The sequence below is a fragment of the Miscanthus floridulus genome, unplaced genomic scaffold (assembly GCF_019320115.1).
Source record: "Miscanthus floridulus cultivar M001 unplaced genomic scaffold, ASM1932011v1 fs_893_1_2, whole genome shotgun sequence".
Classification (NCBI taxonomy): domain Eukaryota; kingdom Viridiplantae; phylum Streptophyta; class Magnoliopsida; order Poales; family Poaceae; genus Miscanthus; species Miscanthus floridulus.
The window spans coordinates 32,468-60,000 of NW_027097414.1; the positions used below are offsets into that span (position 1 = coordinate 32,468).

Here is a 27,533-nt window from a genome sequence, read left to right on the forward strand (position 1 = left end):
CCTTCTCTAGCCATTAGAACCTTTCAACTAGTTGTAGTAAGTTCTTTAGTGTTATTAGAATTGAGAGCTTGCTTTGTTGTTTTAAGTTCATCTAGTAGAGCTCTTTAGTGTAGCAAGTGTGAGAGCTCTTAGTGAGTAGTAACATAGCTAATTGTGTGTCTAGTGATCATAGCAACAAGAATTGTTGGCTAGGTGGCTTGCAACCCTTGTAGAGCTAGAGCAAGTTTGTATTTCGCTATTTGTTATACTAATCAAATTGCTCTAGTTGGTTTGTAGTTTTTTAAATAGGCTATTCACCCCCTAGCCATATTAGGACCTTTCAATGGCACCAGTGATGAATAGGGCCATGATGTGGAGCCATCCGTATTGACATCTACAGGATCGGCATGACCCGCATGAAGAAGAAGAAGGACCCAGCGATCCTGGAAGCATTCTTCTCTCTCTCATTCTTTGACTTTTCCTCCACTGTAACCCACGCTTTTTCTTTGCCTATAAAAAGGAAAGCAGGGCGCCCCATGAAAGGGGAATCCAGATTAGCACAAGACTGAACCATGAGATAAAAACACAAGAGCATGACATGAGCATATGGCTGAGCAGCGATCGAGCTCTCAGCACCCATTCACTCCTTCCATTAGAGACTTAGGATCCTCTCCCTCACTCACCTGTTTGTAACCCCTACTACAAACCAAGTGTCGATAACACAAGCAGCAGCAAACTGGACGTAGGGATGTTCCACCTAAATTAGTATAAACCCTTGTGTCCTCCGAGCACACCATCCGAGCCAGACGCGCAAATACAAATTTACTCATCAGTGGTCTAAAAACATTGATAGTTGGCACACTAGGTAGGGGCTTTTTGTGCATCTCGACATCCACATCTGGCCTCGAATGGCTAGTCACGGCGTCAGCTAGGTCCCGGGCGCGCACGTGCACTCGGGAACCTGGACTTCATCATCACGATGGAGGGAGAGTTGGTGCAGGCTCCCATCGCCATCCAACCTTTCCACTCCACCAACCTCGACATGATCATCGAGGCGCTTGAGGAGCTATAGCTGTAGCTGCACGCACCGGAGGCCCGTACCCCCGAGAGTGACCAGCTCCTCGGCTTCGATTACGAGAGGCTAGAGCGCTAGCTCGGCGCCTTCCTGGGACCTTGACCATCCTAGGAGGACCTACGCCGCCTCACCTTCTTGTTCGCCAATGTCATGATGCAGCTTGTCAGAGGAGAGCCGCTCTCCCTGAAATACCTCATCCGAAGCGCCCCGACAGCGCTCCCGTTCGGTCTACGCAACGTCGCAGAGACCGTTGGCCACCTTGTGGCGCAACACACGCCCTCATCCCCCATGAATGATGAGTTCATGGGGATGGCCAAATATGTCATGGAATCTTTCCATGACCTCCTTGTGTGAGAATCGGAGTCACCCTCTGACTCTGACTCTAGCAGGGGGAGCCATCACCCCTCGCGTGTATGTTTCATGGCATGTACCCCCAAGAGATACATCAAAAGCATCCATGAGGGAGGGGCTACCCCAGCAGATGATCTCAACAATGAGGTCGAGGGGGACGTAGGGGCCTCACCTCGCCTATAGGTGGAGCAGCTAAGGGCGTGGCACCAAGAGCTAGAAGAAGCACAACTCCAGCTCGAGCAGGAACACGTGGAGCTCGAGCAAGAAATTGAGCACCACGGAGATGGTGGGCATGCGCGTGCTATGGGCCATGATGTAAACTAGAGGATCATTGGGCCCACCACGAGATTCACACGCTACTCGAGCGTGCGGTGACACGGCATGCCAAGAGCTCGCTGTCTCGACGCCAGCTAGTGCACGCCCTTAGAGTGACCCGACAAGGACATGCTAGTCCACTAGGCATGGTAAGACAGTAGGCCATGCGCCGTGGTCCCGGTCCATGGATGTCTCGGCCTCCACCATGACGCACGCGACACCCTCTATGCCCATAGGTGTGCTCGTGGCAAAGCGAGGGAGAAGGCTAGCCATAGCTACCACCCTCATCGTGGTAGATGCTATGATAGTGGCAAGGACCGAAGCCTGAGCCCCGACTTGCTAGGACCTCAGGCCTTTGGCCGACACATCCTCAACGTCGTCTTCCCACCGTTTACCGATAGCCAACCAATATTCCAAAATACTCTAGGGAAATAAACCCCGAACTATGGCTCGAGGATTATTGGCTTGCTTGCCAAGCCGGTGGAGCAGATAGTGATGATTTCATTATCCGCAACCTTCCATTATTCTTGGCCGATTCAGCGCGAACGTGGTTGGAACACCTTCTGCCCAACTGAATCCAAAGTTGGGTGGACCTAAAAGAGATCTTCGTGGGAAACTTCTAGGGCACATACGCGTGTCCTAGGAACCCATGGGATCTCAAAAACTGCTGATAGAAGATTGGGGAAACTCTTCATGGGTACATTCGGTGCTTCTCCTAATAGTACAATGAGCTGCCCAACATCGTCGACGCCGACATCATAGGAGCTTTCCTATCTGGGACCACCTATGAGTCCCTGGTTCACAAGCTGGGACATAAGGGCCCATGAACCACCAAGGAGCTCCTCGACATTGCCACCAACCATGTCTCAGACAAGGAGGCGGTCGAGGTAATTTTTGACCGCCTCAAACTCAAGGCAAAGCAGGATGAGGACACCAACAAAGGCGCCTCCAACCGTCCCAACAAAAAGAAGAACAAGCAGTGGCTTGAGGGCTCGCTCGAGGCCATCGCCAACTGCAAAGGGGTTAGAAGGCCACCGAGGGTACCCCAGACCACTTTGAGAAGCTGCTCGAAGGGCCATGCCTGAACCATGCTTTTCCTGACAAGCACCTATACAAGGATTGCGTCCTCATGAAGCGGTTCTTATCCGGAGGCTCCAACAAGGGGGAGAATAGGAAGGAGCCCAAGCTGACCATAGACGATGCTGAGGGGAAGGACAATAGCTTTTTGATGCTGGATGGCTATCTCATGATCTTTAGAGGGTTAGCAGCCTACAACTCCAAGCACCGCCAGAAGCTTACGTGCCACGAGGTCTATACGGCCGAGCTGGCCACACCTACCTTCCTTCGATGGTCGGAGTCCGCCATAACCTTTGATCAGACCAACCACCTAGAAAGTGTCTCACAGCCAAGAAGATATCTGCTCGTGGTTGATCCGATCATTGGTAGAAAGCGGCTCACCAAGATGCTGATGAATGGAGGTAGCGGCCTCAACATCAAGTACGCTAAAACGCTCGATGCCATGGGCATCGACCGAACATGCATCTGGCCAACTAGGGAGCCTTTCCACGGCGTCATGCCAAGAAAGCAGGTCATGCCACTTGGGTAGGTCGATCTACCCATCACCTTCAGGGATCCGACCAATTATAGGAGAGAGACCCTTACCTTCAAGGTGGTCGGGTTCCATGAAACCTATCATGCCATCCTAGGACATCCATGCTACGTGAAGTTCATGGCCATCCCCAACTACACCTATCTGAAGTTGAAGATGCTAGGTCCACGCCGTTCATCACCATCGGCACCTCCTTCTAGCGCGCCTACGAGTGTGAGGACGAGTGCTGCAAACATGCCGCGGCAATTGTCGCCTCCAAAGAGCTTGCGGCCATCAAGGAGGAGGTTGTCGAAGAAGCGCCTAACCCCAAGCGGTCGGTCGGGTCTTTCGTGCCTATAGAGGGCGCCAAGGAGGTCCTCATAGACCCTAGCGGCTCCAAGGGCAAAGTGGTGCGCATTGGCACCACACTTTCCTCTGAATAGGAAAGCGCGCTCGCCGACTTCCTCCACACCAACAGAGACATCTTTGTGTGGAGACCCTCAGACATGCTAGGCATTCTGAGAGAAGTCACTGAGCATACCTTGAAGATCAGGCCAGGCTCCAAGCTGGTGAAGCATCGCCTATATCGCTTCGTGAGGAAAAACGTAGGGCCATCGGTGAGGAGATTGCAAAGCTTTTGGCGGCCAGGTTCATCAAGGAGGTACACCACCCCGAGTGGTTAGCCAATCCCGTTCTTATACAAAAAAGAGTGGGAAATAGAGAATGTGCGTTGACTACACGGGCCTCAACAAAGCGTGTCCAAAGGATCCATTTCCTTTGCCACACATAGACCAAGTAGTCGACTCGACCTCAGGGTGCGAAACCCTTTGCTTCCTTGATGCGTACTCCGGGTACCATCAAATCATGATGAAAGAGTTCGACCAGCTCATGATATCTTTCATCACCCCATTTAGATTATTCTGCTATGTCATAATGCTATTCGGCATGAAGAACGTAGGGGCTACGTACCAACATTGTATGCTTAAGTGTTTTAGGGATCTCATCGGGTAGACTATTGAGGCCTACGTGGATGACATCATGGTCAAATCCAAATGGGCTAACTAGGCCATAGCCGACCTAGAGTAGACCTTCACGAAACTCTGAGCAAACAGCATCAAGCTAAACCCCGAGAAGTGTATTTTCAGGGTCCCAAGAGGTATGCTGCTGGGTTTTATTGTCTCCGAGCGTGGCAACGAAGATAACCCAAAGAAAATCTCAGCCATCATAAGGATGGGCCCAATTCAGAACATAAAGGGGTACAATGAGTTATCGAGTGCCTCACCGCACTCAGCCGTTTTATCTCGTGCCTCGACGAATGAGGTCTCCCCCTCTACCTGCTACTGAAAAAGGCCGGCCGTTTTGAATGGACGCCCGAGGCCCAGGAGGCACTTAACAAGGTCAAGCAGCTCCTAACAAAGGCCCCAATCCTGGTCCCCCCAAATGACGAGGAACCGCTTCTGCTCTACATTGTGGCCACCATACAAGTGGTCAGCACCGCCCTGGTGGTAGAGCGAGAAGAAGAAGAACACGCCCTCAAACTACAGCATCCCGTATACTTCATTAGCAAGGTCTTGTCTGATTCCAAGACCCGCTACCCCTAAATCCAGAAGCTCATGTACGCTGTCCTTATCGCCAAGAGGAAGTTGTGTCACTACTTGGAGTCACATCTGGTGATGGTCGTGACGTCCTTCCCTATCGATGAGGTTGTAAAAAACTAGGATGCCACGGAAGAATCACGAAGTGGGCACTCGAGCTGATGGGTCAAGGCATTTCATATGCCCCTCAGACGGCCATCAAGTCCCAAGTGCTGGCTAATTTCGTTGTAGAGTGGACTGAGATCCAAATGCCGCCAGCAGCCGTCGACCAAGAGTACTGGATGATGTACTTCGATGGATCGCTGATGAAGAAAGGTGCCAACGTGGGGTTGGTCTTTGTTTTGCCCCTTGGGGTACGCATGAGGTACATGGTTTGCATCCATTTCCCCTCCTCCAATAATATGGTCGAGTATGAGGCACTCATCAACGGCCTACGCATCGCCATCGAGTCGGTCATCTGATGGCTTGACGTCCGGGGCAACTCCTAGCTAGTCATCGACCAAGTCATGAAGGAATCAAGCTACCACAATGCCAAGATGATTGCATATTGCCGAGCAGTCCGCCAGCTAGAGGACAAGTTCGATAGTCTTGAGCTCAATCACATCCCAAGGCATCTCAACGAGGCGGTCGATGTGCTGGCAAAAATGGCAGCCGACCGAGAGCTGGTGCCGATGGTCGTCTTCGCTAGTGATCAGTACAAGCCCTCGGTCCACTACGAGGAGCCAAAATAGACTAATGATAGGCCGCCTACCCTAGGCCCAGGGACTAACCAGCCGGTGGCTCCATCTGACCCTGAAGTAATAGAGCTTGACGAGGATCCAGTGATAGAGCCCGACCATCTGGCCGATTGGAGGATGCCTTACCTTGACTACCTCCTCTGTGAGGCGCTGTCGGTGGACAAAATGGAGGTTTGGTGGCTCACGCGTCATGCCAAGTCCTTTGTCCTTATTGAGGGCGAGCTCTATAGGTGAAGCCACACCGGGATCCTACAGCGCTGCATCCCCATCGAATAAGGGAAGCGGTTGCTGAGTGATATCCACGGTGGGGTCTATGGGTACCATGCCGTAGCTAGGACCCTGGTCGGAAACGTGTTCCGATAAGGCTTCTACTGGCCGACCATAGTAGCCGATGTTGAACAGATTTTGCACACCTATGAAGGGTGTCAATACTATGCTCGGTAGACCCACCTGCTGGCCCAATCACTCCAAATGATCCCCATCACATGGCCATTCACGGTCTAGGGGCTCGATCTAGTTGAACCTCTAATTCTATGATGAATACCACATCCGCGTCAATTGGGCCGCTGTGGCACACCCTCGCATGAACGGGTAGGTCAAGCACGTGAACGGCATGGTCCTACAAGGCCTTAAGCCTAGGATATTCAACCGGTTGAACAAGTTTGGCAGACAATGGGTCGCGGAGCTTCCCGTGGTGCTCTGGAGCCTAAGGACGACCCCAAGCCAGGCCATCGGCTACATGCCATTCTTCATGGTCTACAATTCCAAGGCTATCCTTCTGACCGACCTCGACTATAGAACACCGAGGACCTACGAAGAAGACAAGACTTAGAGGCACTGAAAGAGAACATGGGGGATGGAAGCATGGTCATATCATACCTAGCCAACCGATGTGACAACGTTGCGCATCGAGCCTAGCATGGTGGTCAGGGCATGAACCGCGTCCCCAACCTCCGTGTGGATGCTCCCCCATTCCCTCTCCTCTACCACTTCATCAAGGGCTGCCACTTGGACCAGAGACCAGGACATCCCCACGCCGACCTCAAGTGGCGCCGACCTATCTAGCGACGGCAACTCCTCCAGAGTGGCTCCTCTAGCGACAGAGGGGGCGAGTGACATGGACACAGAGGCCTACCCTATCACCACATTCGTGAAGGATGCCTTCCATCTGCCCCGCCGCAGACATGGCCACCTGCATGGATGGCGGCTCCGGCCATGCCTCCTCTGCTTATGATGTTGGGGACATGACTGGCCATGCCGCACTCGCCCTGGATGCACCCTCCTTTGCCTGCTCTTCTATGGACATAGCCATCGGCTGTGCCTTCTCGGTCGACGCCGTGGTCGCCCCGACGCCACCCACGCCCTCCACCGACATGGCGACAGCCAGCTCCTGGCATATTTGTCAGAGGAGGATCTTTTTTGGAGCAAGCCACAGAAGAGTCCCATGTCCTCTGATGCTACAAGGGACATGGCGGTCACTTCACGGCAAAAATTCGATAGGACAAAAGGATGACAAAAACTCTTGACTCACCTTGATGCCATCATACGAGGATATTTTAGGGCCAGCTTGCCCGACCCCTGTCGCTCCTTGTCGACACATTGCTGCTTCAAGCCCTCCCTCGACTTGGAGGGCTTAGACGAATCAAAATGGCCGCCTCCCGTCGACTCCGAAGGCACCACCGAGGGCTCAAACGGAGCAGGGCAACCTGTTTCCATCGGCTCTAGGGCCACCATCGAAGGTCCAGACGTGGCGAGGCGGTTCGTTTCCACCGGCTTCGGGGGCACGTCCTCTCCCCCTGCCTCACGACATGCCACGAGAAGGGCCCCGCCTACGGCGAAGGCGGGTCCTTATCCCTGGCGGCTAGATCATCCCACGGGATGGGCGACATGGAGCCGTCATCTTCCTCCTCCTCCTCTTCTTCTTTGTCCTCTTCTTTCGACAAGCCTTAACATCGCTTCCCTCACTGCAGCTTCGCTCGCTGCTTCAACCATTGTTTTCTTCTCCTCCTTGTCCTTCTTCTTCTTCCACTGCTCATCCGTGGCATGGTTCGCCGCCCACAAGGCCACGTGCTCTGACAGCGGCGCGACGGAGTTTTGGAAGACTAACCCCGCCGACAGCTCAATGAAGCCCACATCCGGGCGCATCACGGGATGCCCCGTTATCGAGAACACGGCGTCGGCCTCCCCCGTGGCCTCCTTGATGCGCTGCACAACCTCGCTATCATGGAGCAGCCCCTGGGCGCGCGTCATCCCAATGAGCTGCGCGCCGAGTGTCATCCCGTACAGCGAGAGGACGCGCGCCATCAGAGGCGCCACCCTCCTCGCATGATACCCCCCGATGACGCCAGCCCTGCGAAGGTCGTGGGTCTTCAAGAACACAATGGCCTCGAGGAGGTCGGGCATCCTCTTCTTCTCCTTGATGGGTGGCCCCCATGGCCATGATGGCGGTACGTCTTCAACCAGGCGCTCGGAGAAGATCGACAAGGGAGCGGTAGGGTTGTTCTTCAGGTAGAACCAATACGAGTGCCACCCCTTGTTGGATCTGGAGAGCTAGCAGGGCATGTACTCGGCCGCCCATTGCCCTTGGAGGTGGATGCCTGCGCATCCCATCGGCACCGGGGTCTCCCGGTCTCTCTCCTTCTTGATCAAGGAGATGGAGAAGAAATATCTCTAGAGCTCAAAGTGGGGCTCAATCTCCAGGTACCCCTCGCACATCGCAATGAAGGCTGCGATGTGTTGGATCCCGTTGGGGTTCAGGTGCTGCAGCTTGATCTAATAGTGGTGCAACAGACCTTGGAAGAACGGGTGAGGAGGAACCACGAGTCCACGCTCATGGAAGGGCGTGAAGGAAACGATGTAGCCATCGGGCAGCGCCGACGCATCTTCGCGGCCGGGCACAAGCCACTCCGCCGCATCGATTTTCCCACGGAGAAGACCGTGCTTGACGAGGCCCTCCATGCGTGCATGGGTAACATCGGAGCGGTACCATGAATCCATGGAGGATGGAGGTGGCAATGGAGAAGCAAAGGCTACGGCAGAGGAGCGGAAGCTATGGATCTAGGGCTCCGACGGCGGATTAGCAAGCACAGTAGATCCGAACGGTGGCGGCAGAGAAACAGAAAAGATAAGGCTGTAGTTTTGATGTGCAGGAACGCAAAGGGGAAGGCCGCTATTTATAGGGCGGAGCGGGACAAGAAGGCAAACCATCCGCCTAGATTCACGTGCCCGCTGCGCCGCGTCACGTCACTTCCCTCCGAAGATCGCACGCATGCTATCACTGGTCGCGCCCCCGAAGGATACGCCGGATGACGGTTCGCCCGTTCAATGGGCCAAGAACCATCGCAAGTAAGAAGGGATCCAGAGCTAAAAACGCTCCTACAACCCATTTAGGACTAGGAGTTCGAAGGCTGGCCCACCAACGGGTTCACAACCGCTCCAGGGCACCCTTAGAGCGAGGGATGGAAAGGGATCGGCCCACTAGCGGCCAGTACCCGGGCGCACGAGCGCTGTGGGCATCCCGGCCCACGTTCGAGTCTTGGTTGGTTCTCAGTCCATGGTTTTTCCTCAAAAAAAGACAACGAGCCCTTAGGACCGGTCAAACGGACCCAAGAACTATATGGACTGACCACCAAGAGTCTGGAGTCGGTCACCAACTGACCCATGCCAGACCCCCGTAAACAGGAAGTCGGGGCCCCACTTGGACTAGCCCGTTAAACAGCTCACCGAGCACCATGTTTCGTCAATCACAAAGACGAGCCGACCCTCGACCGGACCCCTGCTACGTGCGGGGGCTCGAGAAAAGTTGGGCCGATCGGATCCTAGGGACCGGAATCAAGAAAAGTCTTTCCGGCCTCCCGAATCCTACGGTTACATGCCCCAAGAAGACCGATCATGACAAAAGGGAACCACAGCCCTACCAGAACACGCCGCGAGCTAAAAAGAAGGCCAAGGCCCTGAGTGAACTTGTAAAATACGTGCATGTATGATCAAACGTACACCACACACCATATCTTGCTACCATGACAGGGTCACGTGGACTGTTGGTTAGTGTTAGACAGATTTATTAGGCCTTTCGGTTAGCATCTTGTAATCATGTCATTGGGCCTAATTGCTACAGGCCCATACACGCATAGAGCCGACGTACGTTCAGCCAGGTTCGCTTGCTCTTGATGGCAAGTCCTATATGTATTAGGATTGATCAGTGAATATAATTATTGCGTGATTATCAATCCGCTTTCAGTTAGGTCTACGGGAGACAAAAGTGCCAAAATGAAAATTTGCGCTCCTTAGCTGTGTTAGATATTGTTAGATATTATGGGCTTGGCCCATTTATTTAATATCTCTATTAAACTCTATGATCCGTACATGTACATTAATGGTTTTGTACCATATGGGAATTTAATCGAGAGACGACTCTACTTAAATACTTGATCATTGATCGATCTATTTGAGAAGTAAAAGTGGGTCACCTGGATGCCACACGCGCGCGCGCGCGCGCCGCCGCCGCCGCCCGGCCCGTGCCCGTGGGCGTGGCAGGCGGGCGGCGGCGAGCGGACGGGCGAGGCCTTTATTTTTGAAACTGATGAATTTCTCGGTTAAGCTCTCTTGGCGAAGTACACCACTCTCCAGCAGCGCAAGTTCTTCCCGTTCCACCTCCGGGAAGAGTAGGCCTCCGAAACGCGTCTCCGTCGTGGGCTTCACCTGCTCGGGTGAAGACGGGCGATTACGTTTTTGGGGAGTGTCAGTGGTGACACGACTACTCGCTGGTGAACCAGTAGCGGTGCTTCTTCACGGCGTCCTTGTCTGCACTGCATCGAGCGGGACGACTACAACAACAAAGCACCACCATGGCCTTTCCTGGTGCGAGCGGCTCCGCCGCAGGGTATAATCTTCTTCACCCTCTTCTGAGTTTCATTATCAATATCATGATGTTTCTAGGCAATACTGCTTTCATATTCAACATGTTCTGTTTGGTTGATTTGGATGATTATGCTGATTTTCTGGTTCCTTTTATTTTTGTGATCATCATGGTCTTGATATTTGAGAACACATTTTTAATATTTATGATCATGTCTGTGATGCTTCAGCTATGTAAAACAATGTTTCACATATGTTTCGGCTCTATAATTTGTCTTATCATCATGTTAACTTTTGTCATGAACTGTTTCTGTCTTTTCATTCATGACTTCACTCTCTTTTTTATTGCGTTATTTTTTATGGATTAAAATAAATATGAAAATGCCTTATTTGTCAACAATCCAAAAACGTAATTTCAGGCCATTTTTATCTGTTGGCTTTGCGGGCATGCTAAAGCCTACGCCGTTTGAGGGCACTCACTACAAGAGGTGGCGTGAGAAAGCCCTTCTGTGGTTGTCGGCCATGCGCTGTGGTCATGTGCTCAATGAGCAGCCTGCTACTGTGAGATCCGATGAGGATGAGCAGGCTTGGGGACATGCTGAGACCATGTGCAAGGCTGCACTGTTGAGCATCATCAATGATTCTCTGGTTGATGCCTACATACCACTCCCGACTGGCAGAGCTGTGTGGGAAGCCCTTGAAGCCCGGTACGGTCTTTCCGACGCCGGTTCTGAGCTGTACATCATGGAGCAGTTCCATGACTACAAGATGGTGGATAACCGTCCTGTAGTCGAACAGGCTCATGAGATACAGGGACTGGTGAAGGAATTGGAGCTGTACGGCTGTCCTCTCCCTGACAGGTTCGTGGCAGGTTGCATTATTGCTAAGCTGCCACCTTCCTGGACTGATTTTGCTACTACCTTGAAACACAAGAGGCAGCAGTTTAGCATTGCTGAACTTGTTGGCACTCTTGATGTTGAGGACAAGGCAAGAGCAAAGGATGTTAAGGGAAAGAGCAAGGGCGGGAATGGTGAGGCGACTACTAGTGCACATGTGGTGCAAAAGTTTCGTCCTAAGCCACAAAAGAAGAAGCCCCAGCAGGAGCTTAAGCAGAAATCCACTACCTTCTTCAAGAAAGGTAATATTAAGAAGATGGGATTAGACAAGGCAAAGATGAACTGCTTCACTTGTGGGAACACTGGGCACTTTTCTAGAGAGTGTCCTGAGGCTAAGTGGAAGCCCCCACCAAAGGCGAAGACAGTCAACACCATTGAGACTGATGCAGACGCTGCTGGGTATGGTAATTTATCTGCATTTACAGTTTGTTCCTCACCTGATTGGTGGGTTGATACAGGTGCAAATATACATGTGTGTGCTGATAAGTCCTTGTTTTCTTTTTACCAGGTCGGGAGGAGTGGAGCCTTGCTGATGGGGAATGGCGCGCGTGCTGGTGTTCATGGTGTTGGTACGGTGGATCTGAAGCTTACTTCGGGGAAGACCGTGCAACTCAAGAACGTGCATCATGTCCCCTCAATAAGGAAAAATCTTATTAGTGGCTCTCTGCTATGTCGAGACGGTTTTAAACTTGTGTTTGAGTCGAATAAATGTGTTATGTCAAAGTATGGAACCTTTGTTGGAAAAGGCTATGAGAGCGGAGGCTTGTTCCGCTTGTCTTTGGTTGATACTTTACCTCTTGCAGTGAATAATGTCGTTAATAACGTTAATGTTGAGATGAATGTTTGGCATTCTCGATTATGTCATGTTAATTTTGGTTGCATGTCCCGCTTAGCTGGTTTGAATTTAATTCCTAAATTTGACGTTGCCAAAAGCTCCAAATGTCATACATGCGTTGAGGCAAAACAACCTCGCAAGCCTCACAAGGCAGCTGTGGCGAGAGAGTTGGCACCACTTGATCTCATCCATTCCGATATTTGTGAAATGAACGGAATTTTGACAAAAGGTGGTAAGAGATACTTCATAACGTTCATAGATGATTGCACTCGATATTGCTATGTGTACCTAATTAAAACAAAAGATGAGGCATTACATTATTTTAAAACCTTTAAAGCCGAGGCTGAGAATCAACTTGAAAAGCATATCAAACGGTTGCGGTCCGATCGCGGGGGAGAATATTTCTTTAATGAATTTTCTGAGTTTTGCGTGGTGCACGGTATAATTCATGAGAGGACACCTCCATACTCACCACAATCCAATGGGATTGCTGAAAGAAAGAACCGCACTCTAACTGACTTGGTGAATGCCATGTTGGAGACAGCTGGTTTATCTAAGGAATGGTGGGGTGAGGCAATTTTAACTGCGAATCATGTCCTAAATAGAGTGCCCACAAAGAACAAAGAAATCACTCCATTTGAGGATTGGGAGAAAAAGAGATTAAATATTTCTTATCTTCGCGTTTGGGGTTGTTTGGCCAAAGTGAATGTGCCAATAAACAAAAAGCGAAAGCTTGGACCAAAAAACTGTAGATTGTGTTTTCTTAGGCTATGCCATTCATAGTGTGGGCTATCGTTTTTTAATAATAAATTCTAGTGCTCCTGATATGGCTGTTGGAACGGTCATGGAGTCTAGAGATGCCACATTCTTTGAGAATGAATTTCCAATGAAAGTAGGTGCATCTAGAATGTCTAGTCATGATTCTATTCCTGAACTTCATGAATCAAATATACACGCTGATGATAACACCTATGAGCTTGAGCAAAATCCTGAGAAGGATGATAATACTGTCACTCGAAGGAGTAAGAGGCAAAGAGTTGCAAAATCCTTTGGAGAAGACTTTATTATATATCTCGTGGATGACACTCCCACAACCATTTCTGAGGCATACTCTTCTCCTGATTCTGACATGTGGAAGGAGGCAGTGCAAAGTGAGATGAACTCCATTATGTCCAATGGGACGTGGGAAGTGGTTGATCGTCCATTTGGTTGCAAACCTGTGGGCTGTAAATGGGTGTTTAAAAAGAAGCTGAGGCCTGATGGTACAATTGAGAAGTACAAAGCTAGGCTTGTTGCTAAGGGTTATACATAGAAGGAAGGTGAAGATTACTTTGATACTTACTCACCTGTTGCTCGATTGACGACCATTCGTGTGTTGCTATCCCTGGCTGCCTCACATGGTCTTTTCATTCATCAGATGGATGTTAAGACAGCCTTCCTAAATGGAGAGCTTGAGGAAGAGATCTACATGGATCAGCCTGATGGGTTTATTGCAAATGGTCAAGAGGGTAAAGTCTGTAAGTTATTGAAGTCCCTGTACGGCCTAAAGCAAGCCCCCAAGCAGTGGCATGAGAAGTTTGATAAAACTTTAACATCAGCCGGCTTTGTTGTGAATGAAGCTGATAAATGTGTATATTATCGGTTTGGTGGTGGTGATGGTGTGATACTATGCTTATATGTGGATGATATATTAATATTTGGCAACAATCTAAATGTGATTAAAGAAGTAAAAGATTTTTTGTCGAGTAACTTTGAGATGAAAGACTTGGGAGAGGCTGATGTTATTCTCAACATTAAGCTTTCAAGGGAGGAAGGAAATGGTGGGGTAACTCTTATGCAGTCTCACTATGTGGAAAAGGTCTTGAACCGATTTGGGTACAATGAGTGTACGCCTGCTCCTACTCCGTACGATCCAAGTATTCATTTGAGGAAGAATCACAGAATTGCAAGAGACCAATTGAGATATTCACAGATAATTGGTTCTCTTATGTACCTAGCTAGCGCAACCAAGCCTGATATCTCGTTCGCTGTAAGCAAACTGAGCCGGTTTGTGTCAAATCCGGGAGATACTCACTGGAATGCTCTTGAGAGAGTGCTGCGCTATTTGAAAGGGACAATGAGTTACAGCATTCACTTTTCTGGGTATCCGAGGGTACTAGAGGGTTATTGTGATGCTAATTGGATTTCTGATGCGGATCAGCTGTATACCACGAGTGGATACGTGTTTCTACTTGGAGGTGGTGCTGTTTCTTGGAAGTCTTGCAAGCAGACTATCTTAACGAAGTCTACAATGGAAGCAGAACTGACCGCATTGGATACCGCTAGTGCTGAGGCAGAGTGGCTCCGTGATCTCCTGATGGATTTGCCGATTGTTGAGAAACCAATCCCAGCAATTTCCATGAACTGTGATAATCAAACTGTGATCACTAAGGTAAACAGTTCTAAGGATAACATGAAGTCCACAAAGCATGTGAAGAGACGTTTGAAGACTGTCAGAAAACTGAGAAACTCCGGAGTAATTGCATTGGACTATGTCCATACATCAAATAATCTGGCAGATCAATTCACTAAGGGTCTGTCATGCAATGTGATAGAAGGTGCGTTGAGGGAACTGGGTTTGAGACCCACATAGAGCCATCAACAGTGGTAACCTATCCTATGTGATCGGAGATCCCGTGAATTAGGATGGCGAAACAAGCTGTTGATTGACTGAGGGAGAGACTCCTTAGATTATAGCTCAGTTCGTTGGAGATGCACCGTCTCTCTAATACTGTTAGGCAGGATGATTAAGTTCTTAATGTGATCCGAGCGGCTTGGTATAGCGGGGATGTTGTCCTACAGAACATCCTATAAGGAACACACCTATATGAGCTCGATTGCTAGTCACAATCTATGAGATGTGGGTAATCTCTAGATGCTCATGAAAAGGCCTCGAAGTGTGACTTATATGCTTCAAAACAGAGGGAAGGCACTTGGCAGCCTAGTATCAGTTAAGAGGTTATGTGAAACTCATCTCGCACAAAACTGTCAATTCAAGGTTCTGTCCATTGTTCAGTTGTGGATGAGTGTAGCTAGCTTTCTAGATGGATGTTCAACTTAACAGTCTCCATCGAAACACTGGTATATAAAAGGAATGTGGTTCTGAGAATTTCAAACTGCGTACCCTAGAGTTTGGTGGGGATTGTTAGATATTGTTAGATATTATGGGCTTGGCCCATTTATTTAATATCTCTATTAAACTCTATGGTCCGTACATGTACATTAATGGTTTTGTACCATATGGGAATTTAATCGAGAGACGACTCTACTTAAATACTTGATCATTGATCGATCTATTTGAGAAGTAAAAGTGGGTCACCTGGATGCCACACGCGCGCGCGCGCGCGCCGCCGCCGCCGCCGCCCGGCCCGGCCCGAGCCCGTGCGCGTGGGCGTGGGCGTGGGCGTGGGCGTGGCGTGGCGTGGCGTGGCGTGGCGAGGCAGGCGGGCGGCGGCGAGCGAGCGGACGGGCGGGCGAGGCCTTTATTTTTGAAACTGACGAATTGATTGGAATTGATTGGAGGAGTTTCTGGTAACTCCCGTGACTCCTGGCTCTCCGTCTCCGTCTCTTCCACCGCAGAAGGGAGGTGTGACCCCTCGGTGCCGTCGGCTTCTCGTCTTCTGGCCTCTGCCTATAAAACAAATCCTCCCCTCTCGGTTAAGCTCTCTTGGCGAAGTACACCACTCTCCAGCAGCGCAAGTTCTTCCCGTTCCACCTCCGGGAAGAGTAGGCCTCCGAAACGCGTCTCCGTCGTGGGCTTCACCTGCTCGGGTGAAGACGGGCGATTACGTTTTTGGGGAGTGTCAGTGGTGACACGACTACTCGCTGGTGAACCAGTAGCGGTGCTTCTTCACGGCGTCCTTGTCTGCACTGCATCGAGCGGGACGACTACAACAACAAAGCACCACCATGGCCTTTCCTGGTGCGAGCGGCTCCGCCGCAGGGTATAATCTTCTTCACCCTCTTCTGAGTTTCATTATCAATATCATGATGTTTCTAGGCAATACTGCTTTCATATTCAACATGTTCTGTTTGGTTGATTTGGATGATTATGCTGATTTTCTGGTTCCTTTTATTTTTGTGATCATCATGGTCTTGATATTTGAGAACACATTTTTAATATTTATGATCATGTCTGTGATGCTTCAGCTATGTAAAACAATGTTTCACATATGTTTCGGCTCTATAATTTGTCTTATCATCATGTTAACTTTTGTCATGAACTGTTTCTGTCTTTTCATTCATGACTTCACTCTCTTTTTTATTGCGTTATTTTTATGGATTAAAATAAATATGAAAATACCTTATTTGTCAACAAGCTGTTCGTATTAACCAAGCGATCAACGGCTATACTAAATGTAATGTTATTCTTTAGCTGAGAAATCCTATACCAAATATCAGTTTGTATTGAATATTAATGCTTTATACTAAATTTCATAGAGCGTACATCTTATATTTGTTTAGTTCATGACCACTATGGGCAACAATGTACAAAACTTGTATTTGTTAAACGATATCGAGAGATTTTCAGAGTTCTCAAAATACGATATTTGTGTTGTCTGAAACGTGTAACAAGTTATGGCAAACATCCAAAGCACAAACTTGCATTTTGGCCCTATATCTCTAGCAGTCCACGTTACCATGCCACGACAGCAAAATATGCAATGGTGGCGTATGTACATCCGTGCATACATATATTTGACAAGTTTGTGCATCCGTTTGCACGTTTTGTAACTTGTTAGATCAAAGTGATACAACTATCAACTGTTGATGTAATTCACTGATTCACTCTGGACATTTTGTAGTGTACTTTTCACTCGGAGCCACCGGAGCGGCGCGCCGCCACGGACGAGTCGGGGAAGGAGTTCGTCGACATCGTCTACGAGAAGGCCGTGGGAGAGGGCATCGCCAAGGTGAGGAGGATTCTTTCTTCCGTCGACCTCGACATCCTTGTGAAGCTTTGGATTCCTGGCAAAAGTGCTGCTGCTGGATTGTGGATTCTCCCAACGCAACAACTTTAACCGTTTGTTGATTACGGATTACAATTACGAGAGTCTTGCATTCCATGTTCTGTTCAATGCATATGTATCATCGCTGCTGCAGATCACCATAAACCGGCCAAATAGAGGAACGATTTCCGCCCGCTGACCGTGAAGGAGCTTATGCGCGCATTCAACGACGCTAGAGATGATAGTTCCGTTGGAGTCATCATTCTTACAGGCAGGGAAGGTACCACTACCACCGACGCTAGAGATGACAGTTCCAAAAAAAGAAAAGCATTTCCGCGTCCATGGAGGATAATGGAGCTGGGTTTGCTCGCTGTCGGTGTCGGAGATGAGCTTATTTTCGATGTTTTGGTTGACCAGGGAACCGAGGCGTTCTGCAGCGGCGATGACCAGGCGTTAAGAGATTCTGATGGGTATGTTGACTTCGATAGCTTCGGTCGCCTCAACGTTCTAGATCTCCAGGTCAGACACACCTCTTTGACACTTTTATGCATGAGTAAATAAACTTGATAAGTTATGGGGCACAAATTTTGTTTTCTGAAAGAGAATCGTTGTTGCGTTGAACTTTTCTTTTGAGGCGGAATTCTTTTTTCTTTTTAATAATGCACGTCTTCTATCAATGATTTCTTTACACGCAATAAAGGCGTTCTTTCCACTTGTAGTGTAGGTGGTTTCTTTACTAAGGTTTGAATTGATTTACATCGTTCAGCTTCGACACAGAATATGATAATGTATAGTCTGACTAGAATTCCTGACTACTGAATATATGTTGATGTCCTGCTTAGTTGATTTGCAGGATTGGAGCAGATTTTGCTTGTCATGTTGGCACTTGTAGTATCAGTGTGTAAAATGATACGTAATCTTTTAGTTCATAAGACATTAGGAGTTATTATTTTTTATACTAAGAACATCAGATGAATCATTTCTTCAGGTGCAAATTCGTCGTCTTCCAAAGCCTGTTATTGCTATGGTATTATTATCACTGTTATTCGCCTTTTCCTATTTCTATACTTTATCTTATAGACTGAATTTATTGTCATCATTTACTATCAGGTTGCTGGTTATGCTGTTGGTGGTGGGCATGTTTTGCATATGGCGTGTGATATAACAATTGCAGCAGACAATGCGATATTTGGGCAGACAGGGCCCAAGCTTATTTTCAGCTGGTCTATTTTGTATCTTGGTGTATAGGATGCATATAATACCAAATACCGATAAAGTGAAATAGAATTACCCTTTCTATGTTTATTAACTAATCTTTTTCTTCTTCTTCTTACCATAACAGTAAACATGATGTATTTAACATCCCATTCTGTACTTCCTATCACAGGTTGGAAGCTTTGATGCTAGTTACGGGTCTTCAATAATGTCCCGGTTGGTGAGTTATCATGCTGGTCTATTGGTTCCTTGCTTCGATGTTCTTCGCGGTGTCCTAGCTAGAACACATATCAATCTAGTTCTAGTGAGACATTACTCCTATCATACATTGTTCGGAAAAAGAAACAAAGCACCTTCTGAATAACATATCATCCCATCAAGTGTTTTGAGTCGTAGACCAGTATTGCATTTTTCATATTATCAGCATATACATGATATAAATAGCATGGTATTCTCTGTCCAAATCCAATTATTTCCCTCGTGCACAGGTTGGACCGAAGAGAGCCCGTGAGATGTGGTTTCTGTCGCGGTTCTATACAGCTGATGAAGCTGACAAAATGGGCCTTGTGAACATTGTGGTGCCAGTGAGTGCAGAAATCTATCATTAATTAGTTACCAAAAAACAAACTGTTTGGATCCTGCTGATGCACTGACAAGTACACTGGAAACTGTCAAATGGTGCAGGCAGATCTTAAGGAACAGCCCCATGGCCATCTGGGTGCTGAAATCTGCACTCAATGCTGCTGATGACGGCCATGCAGGTCTTCAGGTATAGCTTGCCAAAGCCAATTTAAGCTTCTGTTTTGTGTGGTGAACTACTGACGAGTGACGACGCCGCTGCTGCAGGAGCTTGGCGGGAATGCCACCCTGATATTCTACGGCACTGAGGAAGCAAAGGAAGGGAAGAATGCGTACATGGAGAGACGACGCTCGGATTTCTCCAAATTCCCACGGAAACCTTGAGTTTCAGTTTGATTCTGTAATGACCCATTCAATTGCTTTACTGAATGTTTTTCCCCAACTTGGAATTCAGAAAAGGTGTGGTCCCAAAAATAATAATGCCAGCAGGTTGGTAGTGTGTATATCATTATCGTTTACTACATGTGAGACGATGGATGATGGGACCATTTTTTTTTGTCAATCTATTTGCATATATGAGAAAAATGTAATTTGTATGAATATTCAAATTGATGGAAAATAAAGCTAGATGCATTTGATTCGTCTTTCTTTGGCTTTGTCCGGTTCTTGGTTTCGTGGAACTCTTCTAAAGTACATTCTAATTGGTTTAATGCTTGTGCTCAGATTGCTGTTTGGGTTTGCGCTTTGTGTTCCAGACTTATGTTGCTTTTTGCTAGCATTTCTTTAATCAACCCTAGGATTATAAATTTTTTGCTAGCACACAGAATCCATGCACACCGACAACTTTTTTGCCTAGCAATCTGCAACCTCCGAAATTTGGGATGCGAAAAATATCCATCACAGATAAATTGGTAACAATTTCAAAAGCAGAGGTTTTAACATAATTTTAAGGTTTAGCAGCTCCTGAGGATGTTGGATTTTATTTACAGTGTACAGCATGTGTTTTACTCGTCCTCACTATATAAGGATTTAATTTACACCTAGAAGGTTAGATGCTCACTAAACAATAAGTACAAAAGGAATTGTACTTTTGTGTGTGTAGAAATCACACACAAAAGATGTTTTCCAAAAAATTTATTATTGTTGACAATATTTTATATTTAGGTGCAAAATGGAGGGAGACATCCCTTTCAGACTAGGTACAGCATGCATTAAGAAGAATATAAGAGATGGACATGAGTAGGAGTAGTAAACACCACCAACCGCTATGTGCAGACTTCTCACCCCATTCAAGCAGAGAAACCAAAGTGAAGATTTGCAATGAAAACGTATCATATAGGTATGCAGAAAGTTACAGATCAGTTATGCAGAGAAACCAAAGTAAAGACTGCTCACCACCTTTATTTGTGCAGAAGTTACAGACCAATTGAATAAAGAGCTTAAAAGAAAACGAGGAAAAAGGTATGCAGAAAAAAAAAGAAACAACAAAATGATGTTTATCTTCAGTATGAAAGGCAAGTGAATACGAAAAAAAATACAACCCCAGATTCTCACCAACTCTGCAGAGAGGATCCGATTTTGCAAACACGGCAATTCCAAGCTATCTCTGAGCTTGGTTGAATGATATACTTTCCTTCTTCAAAATTTACATCATATACAACCACCAATCCCATGTCCCGCTATGCAAAGAATGGTATTATGGCCCAAATATACCAACTGAATTTTTATTATCTATTTTGAACACGGCTCAGGAAGTTTGTAAGATTGTTTTGCCTCTAGCTTCTGAGAGCCACTGCTGTCAGGCAAGAAGAGGTACCGAAACTTCGAGTCAAATGCGAGAACAGTGAAACCTCGAAATCCAAGAAGCCGCTGCTTCCTCTGTGAAGAAGAATCTCGGATGACTGCAGCTTGATCAGGAGCAAGGTGATGGCAGATCCAGTCTGCAAGCAGAGAGTCTTCAACAACTCCCTTGGCATAGCTCTGCACTAACTTTGGAATAAGCAGTTTCCCTTTGTCATTTGTACCAACAGTCGCTTGAATATAGTCTCTCAAAGATTCCTGGAGCTCCTGCCTGACATTTGCGGCGGAGAAAATACGTACCTGTACCACAACAGGGTGACCCAGCAACGTGGATATAGATAACTTAGTTTTAGCAATCTTATAATCATCCAGCTCAAGCAACGATAAATTGGACAAAGAAATCTGAAGGATGCCAGGTCTTGGTTAGGACAAGGATAGCACACTGAAGGACAAGCATGGCTCTAGTTTGTCCAACAACTTATTAAGTGACGAATTTGCTGAAGCACATGCACATCTTAACAGGAGTAAGATTAGCAGGCATACTTACAGCAGGAGAAGAGAACATTCCACAGCTAAGTCCAAACAACAAAAGGGGTTCAAATTCATCGATTGAGTACTTCTTGTGATCCTCAGTAATCTTGAACTTATTCAGAGCCAACATCAAAGACTGAAAGAAAGCAAAAGCAAAATAAGAGACAAGACAATAAAACCCAGAAGGCGAAGACTAGGATGGAGAAACAAGTTATACAAGTTGGGGCCGATGCACTGGAGTCTTCATCTTTAGAATCACAAACTCTATTTCCGCTGCACTGAAGGACTGGCCACCAACTGTGTAACAAGCCTGCACATTTCACACGATTAACAGTCTGATGTATGATCTTAGACTAACAGCAGAAGATATACTGCTCAAACCTTTTGCATTAGAGAAAAAAGCTTGATGTCATTTCGAGGTACTCCATATGCCAAATACGCCTAATAGATTCCGATAAAAAAATGCCACGGTAAGCAATTGGTGAGTGCATGACACTTAATGTTGAGGACAGATGCAATGAATTGAAACGAGTTACTATTTCCAATTATAAACAGAAATTTAATTCCTGTCCTTGTCTGCAAAGCCAGCATCTTAAGTAACCAGGTCATACTTACATGCATTATCAAAGCATTGTATAAGTTAATCCAAAAGGCTAGCCGCTGATCACGATTCATACAGCTAGGATTAACCTTTGACAACTGTTCCACTAGAAATCTGCAAAATATTGAGCAAAAAAAAAAATCCATGCTTAAATATCAGTATATCACCTGCATTCAAAATAACAAACTAACACAGTACACATGGTCTAGAATGTAGGGCAGCAGCATTCGCACCATGCAAATTTAAAAAAAAGCGAAGAATATGTTTGTTGTGAGATGTAGGGGATTCACTAATTCATAAGTTCTTGTTTGAATACGGAGGATTTGGATCAAAATCTTTCAATTCCAAAAGTGGCCTCCTCATCCAAACACCGACTAAGATACGCTAACTTTCATTGGCAGTTTTTAAGATCCAGGGTCAGAAATGTAACATAAACCACAAGAAGTGTGTCAAAATGGAGACGGAAAAGACTGTTCCACAATTCATTCACATACTAGCAAATTTCATGCTGACAGGAGTTCTTTAACGGCTCAACATGAGAGAAAAATAGACGCAAATCAATTTTGAAACTAAGTCCTTTACTGCAAGCGGACAAGAATAGAGCATCCTTTTGTTCCCCAATCCAAATCCCTAGACTGGTTCAATTGTCTGCGTATTCTTTTAGAGCATTAATAAGGTTAAACAAAATTTAAAAGTCTACATCGTATGCTAACAATTATGTATATATGCACTCCTCCTATATTAATAGAAATGGTGCACAGTCTCGTGCCCGTTCGTTCAGAAAAAAATTATGTATATATACCCAGTGCAGAGAGCTCCCGCTCTGTGCGGGGTCTGGGGAAGGGTGTCAGTGGCAAGCCTTACCCTCGCCTGTGCAATGCGAGGAGACCGCGACTCGAACCCGGGACCTTCTGGTCACAGGCGGTAAGACTCTACCGCTTGCACCAGGCCCGCCCTTCAAAAAAAAAATTATGTATATATGCACTAACATTTCTACAGTTTGTAAACATGTGATATATCTAGGAGGACTCATAGGTTTAGCCAAGGTTGCAGCAGCAAACCTGAACTTCTTTAGAGCTTCAGATGCATATTCGAGTTGATCCTTTCCAACAGACATCCAAGATACTTCAGCTGCTGAACGATAGTTTCCTATATCTCTTCGGGTTTCCTTTCCATTAACTTTATACGGATCAAAGTTCCTGACTTCCTTCATTGTCTCGTCGTTGTGGTTAGAATCAACTGAAGGACTCTGTAGCATTGAAGGCATTATGGATGAATCTGAGAAAGATGCTAATGTGGAGCCTGATAGACGATCCGCTGAGGAAGATGAACAATCAGAAGATGCCTTCGGCGATATCTTCAAGGATTCAGATAAGCGTAGGAAAATGTTTCTCATGCAGCGAACCATCTCCTCGGAGAGCTCATTTGGGTCACTCCAAAGATTCCCTCCTTTCATGCTAGTTATCTTTAGAATGGACTGTTCAAAGGATAAGGCGTCAGGCTGCTCATCTTCATTGCCTTCATTTTCCACGGAGCATGATTCTTGCATCTGCTGAAAGATAAACAAATTATTGATACTCTAATATGTTCCAAAGTTGGTTCTTAAAACTATAGAGGTAAGGTAGGCATGAAAGGGACCTCTTCATCCCGGTGCTTTTCAAGAAGTCTATTCAAAGAAGAATCTCGGTGCTTTTCTAGCAGCCTGTTTAAAGAAACCATTTGTTGACCTTCAGGATCTTCTCCCATATCCTGGTCATCTTCAAGCTCAGGGAATAAGTCCTGTTTCGTTGACCTCATTGATTCAGACCCCCCAAACTTCAAATCTCTCAACGATGATATGTGCTAAGATTGGTAATCAAGAAGCTGTCAGTGATTCCCATAGCAGAAAGAAGCTAACAAAAAATTTACTCAGACGATACTTACTTCTTCCCAGGTACACGTGCAAGTTGACAATGACTGGTGCTCATCTGAGGATGTAGACGGCAAGCATCCCTGATTATTTTCAGCAAGTAACCTTTCATTCCTTTCGTGACAAAGCTGGTAGTACAGATCATTTAGCTCCTTTTCAAGCTTTGAAACGGTAGTCTCCAAGGAGGCGATGTTAATCAGTAGCTCCTGTGCCTGCAGAACGAAAGGTTCAACGAGCGTGGTCACTGAATGCATTAACTGGCTAGGAGATGACATCGAATAAGCACAAGGAAACATGTGAAATTAATCGCTAGAGTTATGCAAGCCCACACCTTGTGTGGAAGATTCATAGAAGACTTTAATAGAGGCGCAGCATTTTGTGTAACAGCATCCGCCAAAGCCACATGCAGATCGACCTCTTCTTCAAGCTGCCTCTGCAATTTCTTGACCTGCACGATTTTCACAGGGTTGGTAAACCACATCAGGTGACACCATTACAGCATAGCGAGAAACAAATCACAGGGCTCAAGAGGACCACCCACCTCCTGCTCGAGCTGCGACCTGTACTGCCGCATCCTGTGGCTATCTTCCCACTTCCCACCACCATTGCTCTTACCTATCCCATCCTACAAACGAGTAAACCGAAAAAAACAATCACTGCCACATTAATTCGCTGGGAAGAAACCAAATCGAAGAACCAATAAGCAACAAGATTGTTGGTTGACTGAACAGACTGCTAATCAATGGGAAGTAGGGACAAGGGAGGTAAGGGACAGTTCATCCAGCATCCAGGTCCCCCCCCCCCCCCCCCCCCCCCCCATGAAGTGCGCAGGGGAGCACACAGTACGGCCGAAGCCGACAGTGCCCTCCGCACCACGGCACGCACTCGCGAGAGGACAACAACTTTGCTACGCTTGCCGTTAAAATCTCGCTTTTGCCCATTGAATAAAATTAACACCATGTTCGCTTATGCTGAAATTTGGCTTACGATGCTTATGCTGAAATGTCGTGGGACTGTCCTATGAAAAATTGTGAATTTTGTGCAGGAAAACACTTTCAACTTTTTTCTCAGCAATGCCGTACCGAATCCAGACAAAAATTGTGAATTTTGTGCAGGGTGAACGCCGCCGCCAATTGGAGGAAGAAGCAAGTCAACCGAGAGCTTACCCCGGAGCAACTGGCCTCCGGCGCCGGCGCCGGAGGGTCGCCGTCCCCGGTCGCCAGATGTGCCGAGCGCTGCAGCGAGCGCGCTAAGCCGGCCGATCTCCGCCCGCCGCCGCCGGCAGCCACCTTCTGGATCAAGCCGCCCCTGGAACTGGAACACGCAGAAGCATGGCATTCACACAGTCCAAGAAAGATTCAGCAGGACGAACAAGACAATAAACGCATCAGACCAAGGGGAGTCTCACTCACACCGGGGCAGCCGACGCATCGTCGTCGTCGCCCGCGGCGGCGGCGGCGGCGGGCGAGATGGCGTCCTCGGCGCGCGCGCACGTCATGGGGGCCAAGGCGGCGCCGGGAACCGGTCAGGCGAGGCCCTCTCGGTAGAAGCGGAGGCAATGCGCCTCCCCGGCCCCTCGATCGGCAGCTGAAGAAATCGCGGGGCGGGACAGAATTGACGGCTCAACGGGTCAGGGAGGTGACCGTGCCTGCTCCCTGCCGCGGCGTTGAATTTGGAAAGGGAAACGATGGAGATGACAAGGGCGTGTGGGCGCGCGACGGCTTTATGCTCATGGCGTGCGTGCGGGTGGGGGAGCAGTCGCTGCCACCGCGAGGCGATGGTGTAAGAGGGAAGGGAGGTCGGAGGAGGAAGAGTAGTGGGGGGCGAGTAGGATGGTGAGTGACTGGATCCTGCTGGTGACGGGCTGACGGCTGCTCCATCCTAGACTGACAATTAAATCCTAACTCGATCCGTTTTTTTTTTTAATCTAGAACAATATTTTTTCTCATAAATTTCTCTAGATCCAGGGGGTGTTTGGTTTTACAGACTAAATTTTAGTCCATGTCACATCGGACGTTCGGATGCTAATTAGGAGGACTAAACATGAGTTAATTATAAAACTAATTACACAGATGAAGACTAATTTACGAGACGAATTTATTAAGCCTAATTAACCCATCATTAGCACATATTTATTGTAGCACCATATTGTCAAATCATGGACTAATTAGGCTTAAAAATTCGTCTCGTAAATTAGTCGCAATCTGTATAATTAGTTATTTTTAGTCTATATTTAATACACTGTGCATATGTCCAAATATTTAATGGGACATGGACTAAAATTCAGTCTAAGGAACCAAACAGGCCCTCATCCAAATTTCTTCAATTTTCTCCGAGCGAACGAGGCCAAGGACATCAACGAAACTGACAAATGGGCCCTCCATCCTAAAATACAAAAAAAAAAGTATCTTCCGAAGTCAAACTATGTTAAGTTTAAATAAATTATAAAATATAACGCAAATATTTACAACATCAAATTAACATCATTATTAGGTACGTTAAGTGTAGTTTTATAATTTATCTCTTTGATATGATAGATGTTGCTTTGTTGCTACTTTTCTCTATAATTTAATTAAATTTTGGATAGTTTAATTTAGAACAAACTTAGATCGTCTATATTTCATAGCGAAAGGAGTACCATAAAAGAATAGCACGACTAAGTCGATATAATGGATACATAATGATTCGCGTTTGTTGCTTCTATCACACTGCATGTCTCTTTGATTCCTCAATATATAAAAAAATTTACATAAATTAGCAATACATTATCATGCTACTCCCTCATCCCAAAAAAAATCTAGATTTTGGACAAGTCAAACATTCTTAAGTTTGACCAAATTATAAAAAAAATAGTATCAATATTTATATATATAAATAGATTTACTATGAAAAATATATTTCATAATTAATCTAATGATACTTATTTTTTATATTTGTCTTTTTGTGTAGATTTGGTCAATTCTGAAATTGCTTGATTACCTGGGAATATTAATTACGGTATAGAAAATTGTTTTTTATGACATACAACTTTCTCTATTAGTTTTAGTACGCCTTATGAAAAGTATTAGTTAAAGTGTAATTTTGAGTACCACGTTGATGTCTCTAACCACCTACCTTTGCAAAAAGATGGAATATGAGCTTATAGATGATGAGATACACAAATCGGTCTATAACAGAAATGATAGGACTTGTACAATATCGTGAAAGGCACCTATAAAACAACAATGATCTACGGTAGCTGAGAATCATGACGCAAGTAATAACAATTTGTTTTGTTTGTGATCTGATCGAGAGTTTGGTATATTCGATTCAGCCTCAAACACGCGGTAAATGACTGTTTTAGTGCATCACCTCTACCTATCCCACTACATATCCCCAATCTCGATAGTGGAGGGCTAAAAATCCACTCCAACAGACTGCCTACCCCACCCAACATATTTGTTGGCTATCCAAACTTCCCTCTCCACTACTCATTCCTGTTGGGTCAAGCAGACTAACCAAATCTTCTCTCCCACCCACGCACCTCTTTCTCTCTCTCTCTCCTGCACACGCGCCCTCGCCGGTCTTCTTCCACGCCAGCGCTGTCCATCGGAAGGTCCCCGGAGCGGCGCCCCTCACCGGCGCGGGTCTCCCCGGAGCAGCGCCTCTCACCGCGCGTGGGTCTTCGATCTCGGCGTGTCGG

The 27,533-nt window shown here is 46.9% G+C and overlaps 1 protein-coding gene and 1 pseudogene across 2 annotated transcripts; one reads left to right on the top strand and one right to left on the bottom strand.

Moving 5' to 3' along the window:
* Positions 1 to 13,072: 13,072 nt before the first annotated feature.
* Positions 13,073 to 19,441, top strand: LOC136533463 (1,4-dihydroxy-2-naphthoyl-CoA synthase, peroxisomal-like; annotated as a pseudogene).
* Positions 19,442 to 20,390: 949 nt separating this feature from the next.
* LOC136533465 (uncharacterized) lies at positions 20,391 to 25,689 on the bottom strand. Of its 2 annotated transcripts, none has more exons than XM_066526010.1 (12): positions 25,264 to 25,689; positions 25,018 to 25,165; positions 24,393 to 24,476; positions 24,183 to 24,299; positions 23,866 to 24,063; positions 23,581 to 23,784; positions 23,004 to 23,494; positions 21,957 to 22,056; positions 21,723 to 21,782; positions 21,559 to 21,651; positions 21,358 to 21,477; positions 20,391 to 21,110 (listed from the first exon to the last, which is right to left on the bottom strand). In XM_066526010.1, the coding sequence occupies exons 1-12, from the start codon at positions 25,347 to 25,349 to the stop codon at positions 20,742 to 20,744; spliced, it is 2,070 nt and encodes a 689-aa protein (XP_066382107.1). In that variant the 5' UTR covers positions 25,350 to 25,689; the 3' UTR covers positions 20,391 to 20,741. The 2 variants fall into 2 exon arrangements, with proteins under 2 accessions (XP_066382107.1, XP_066382108.1); XM_066526011.1 differs by having other exon boundaries at positions 20,392 to 21,110; positions 23,004 to 23,491.
* Positions 25,690 to 27,533: the final 1,844 nt, after the last annotated feature.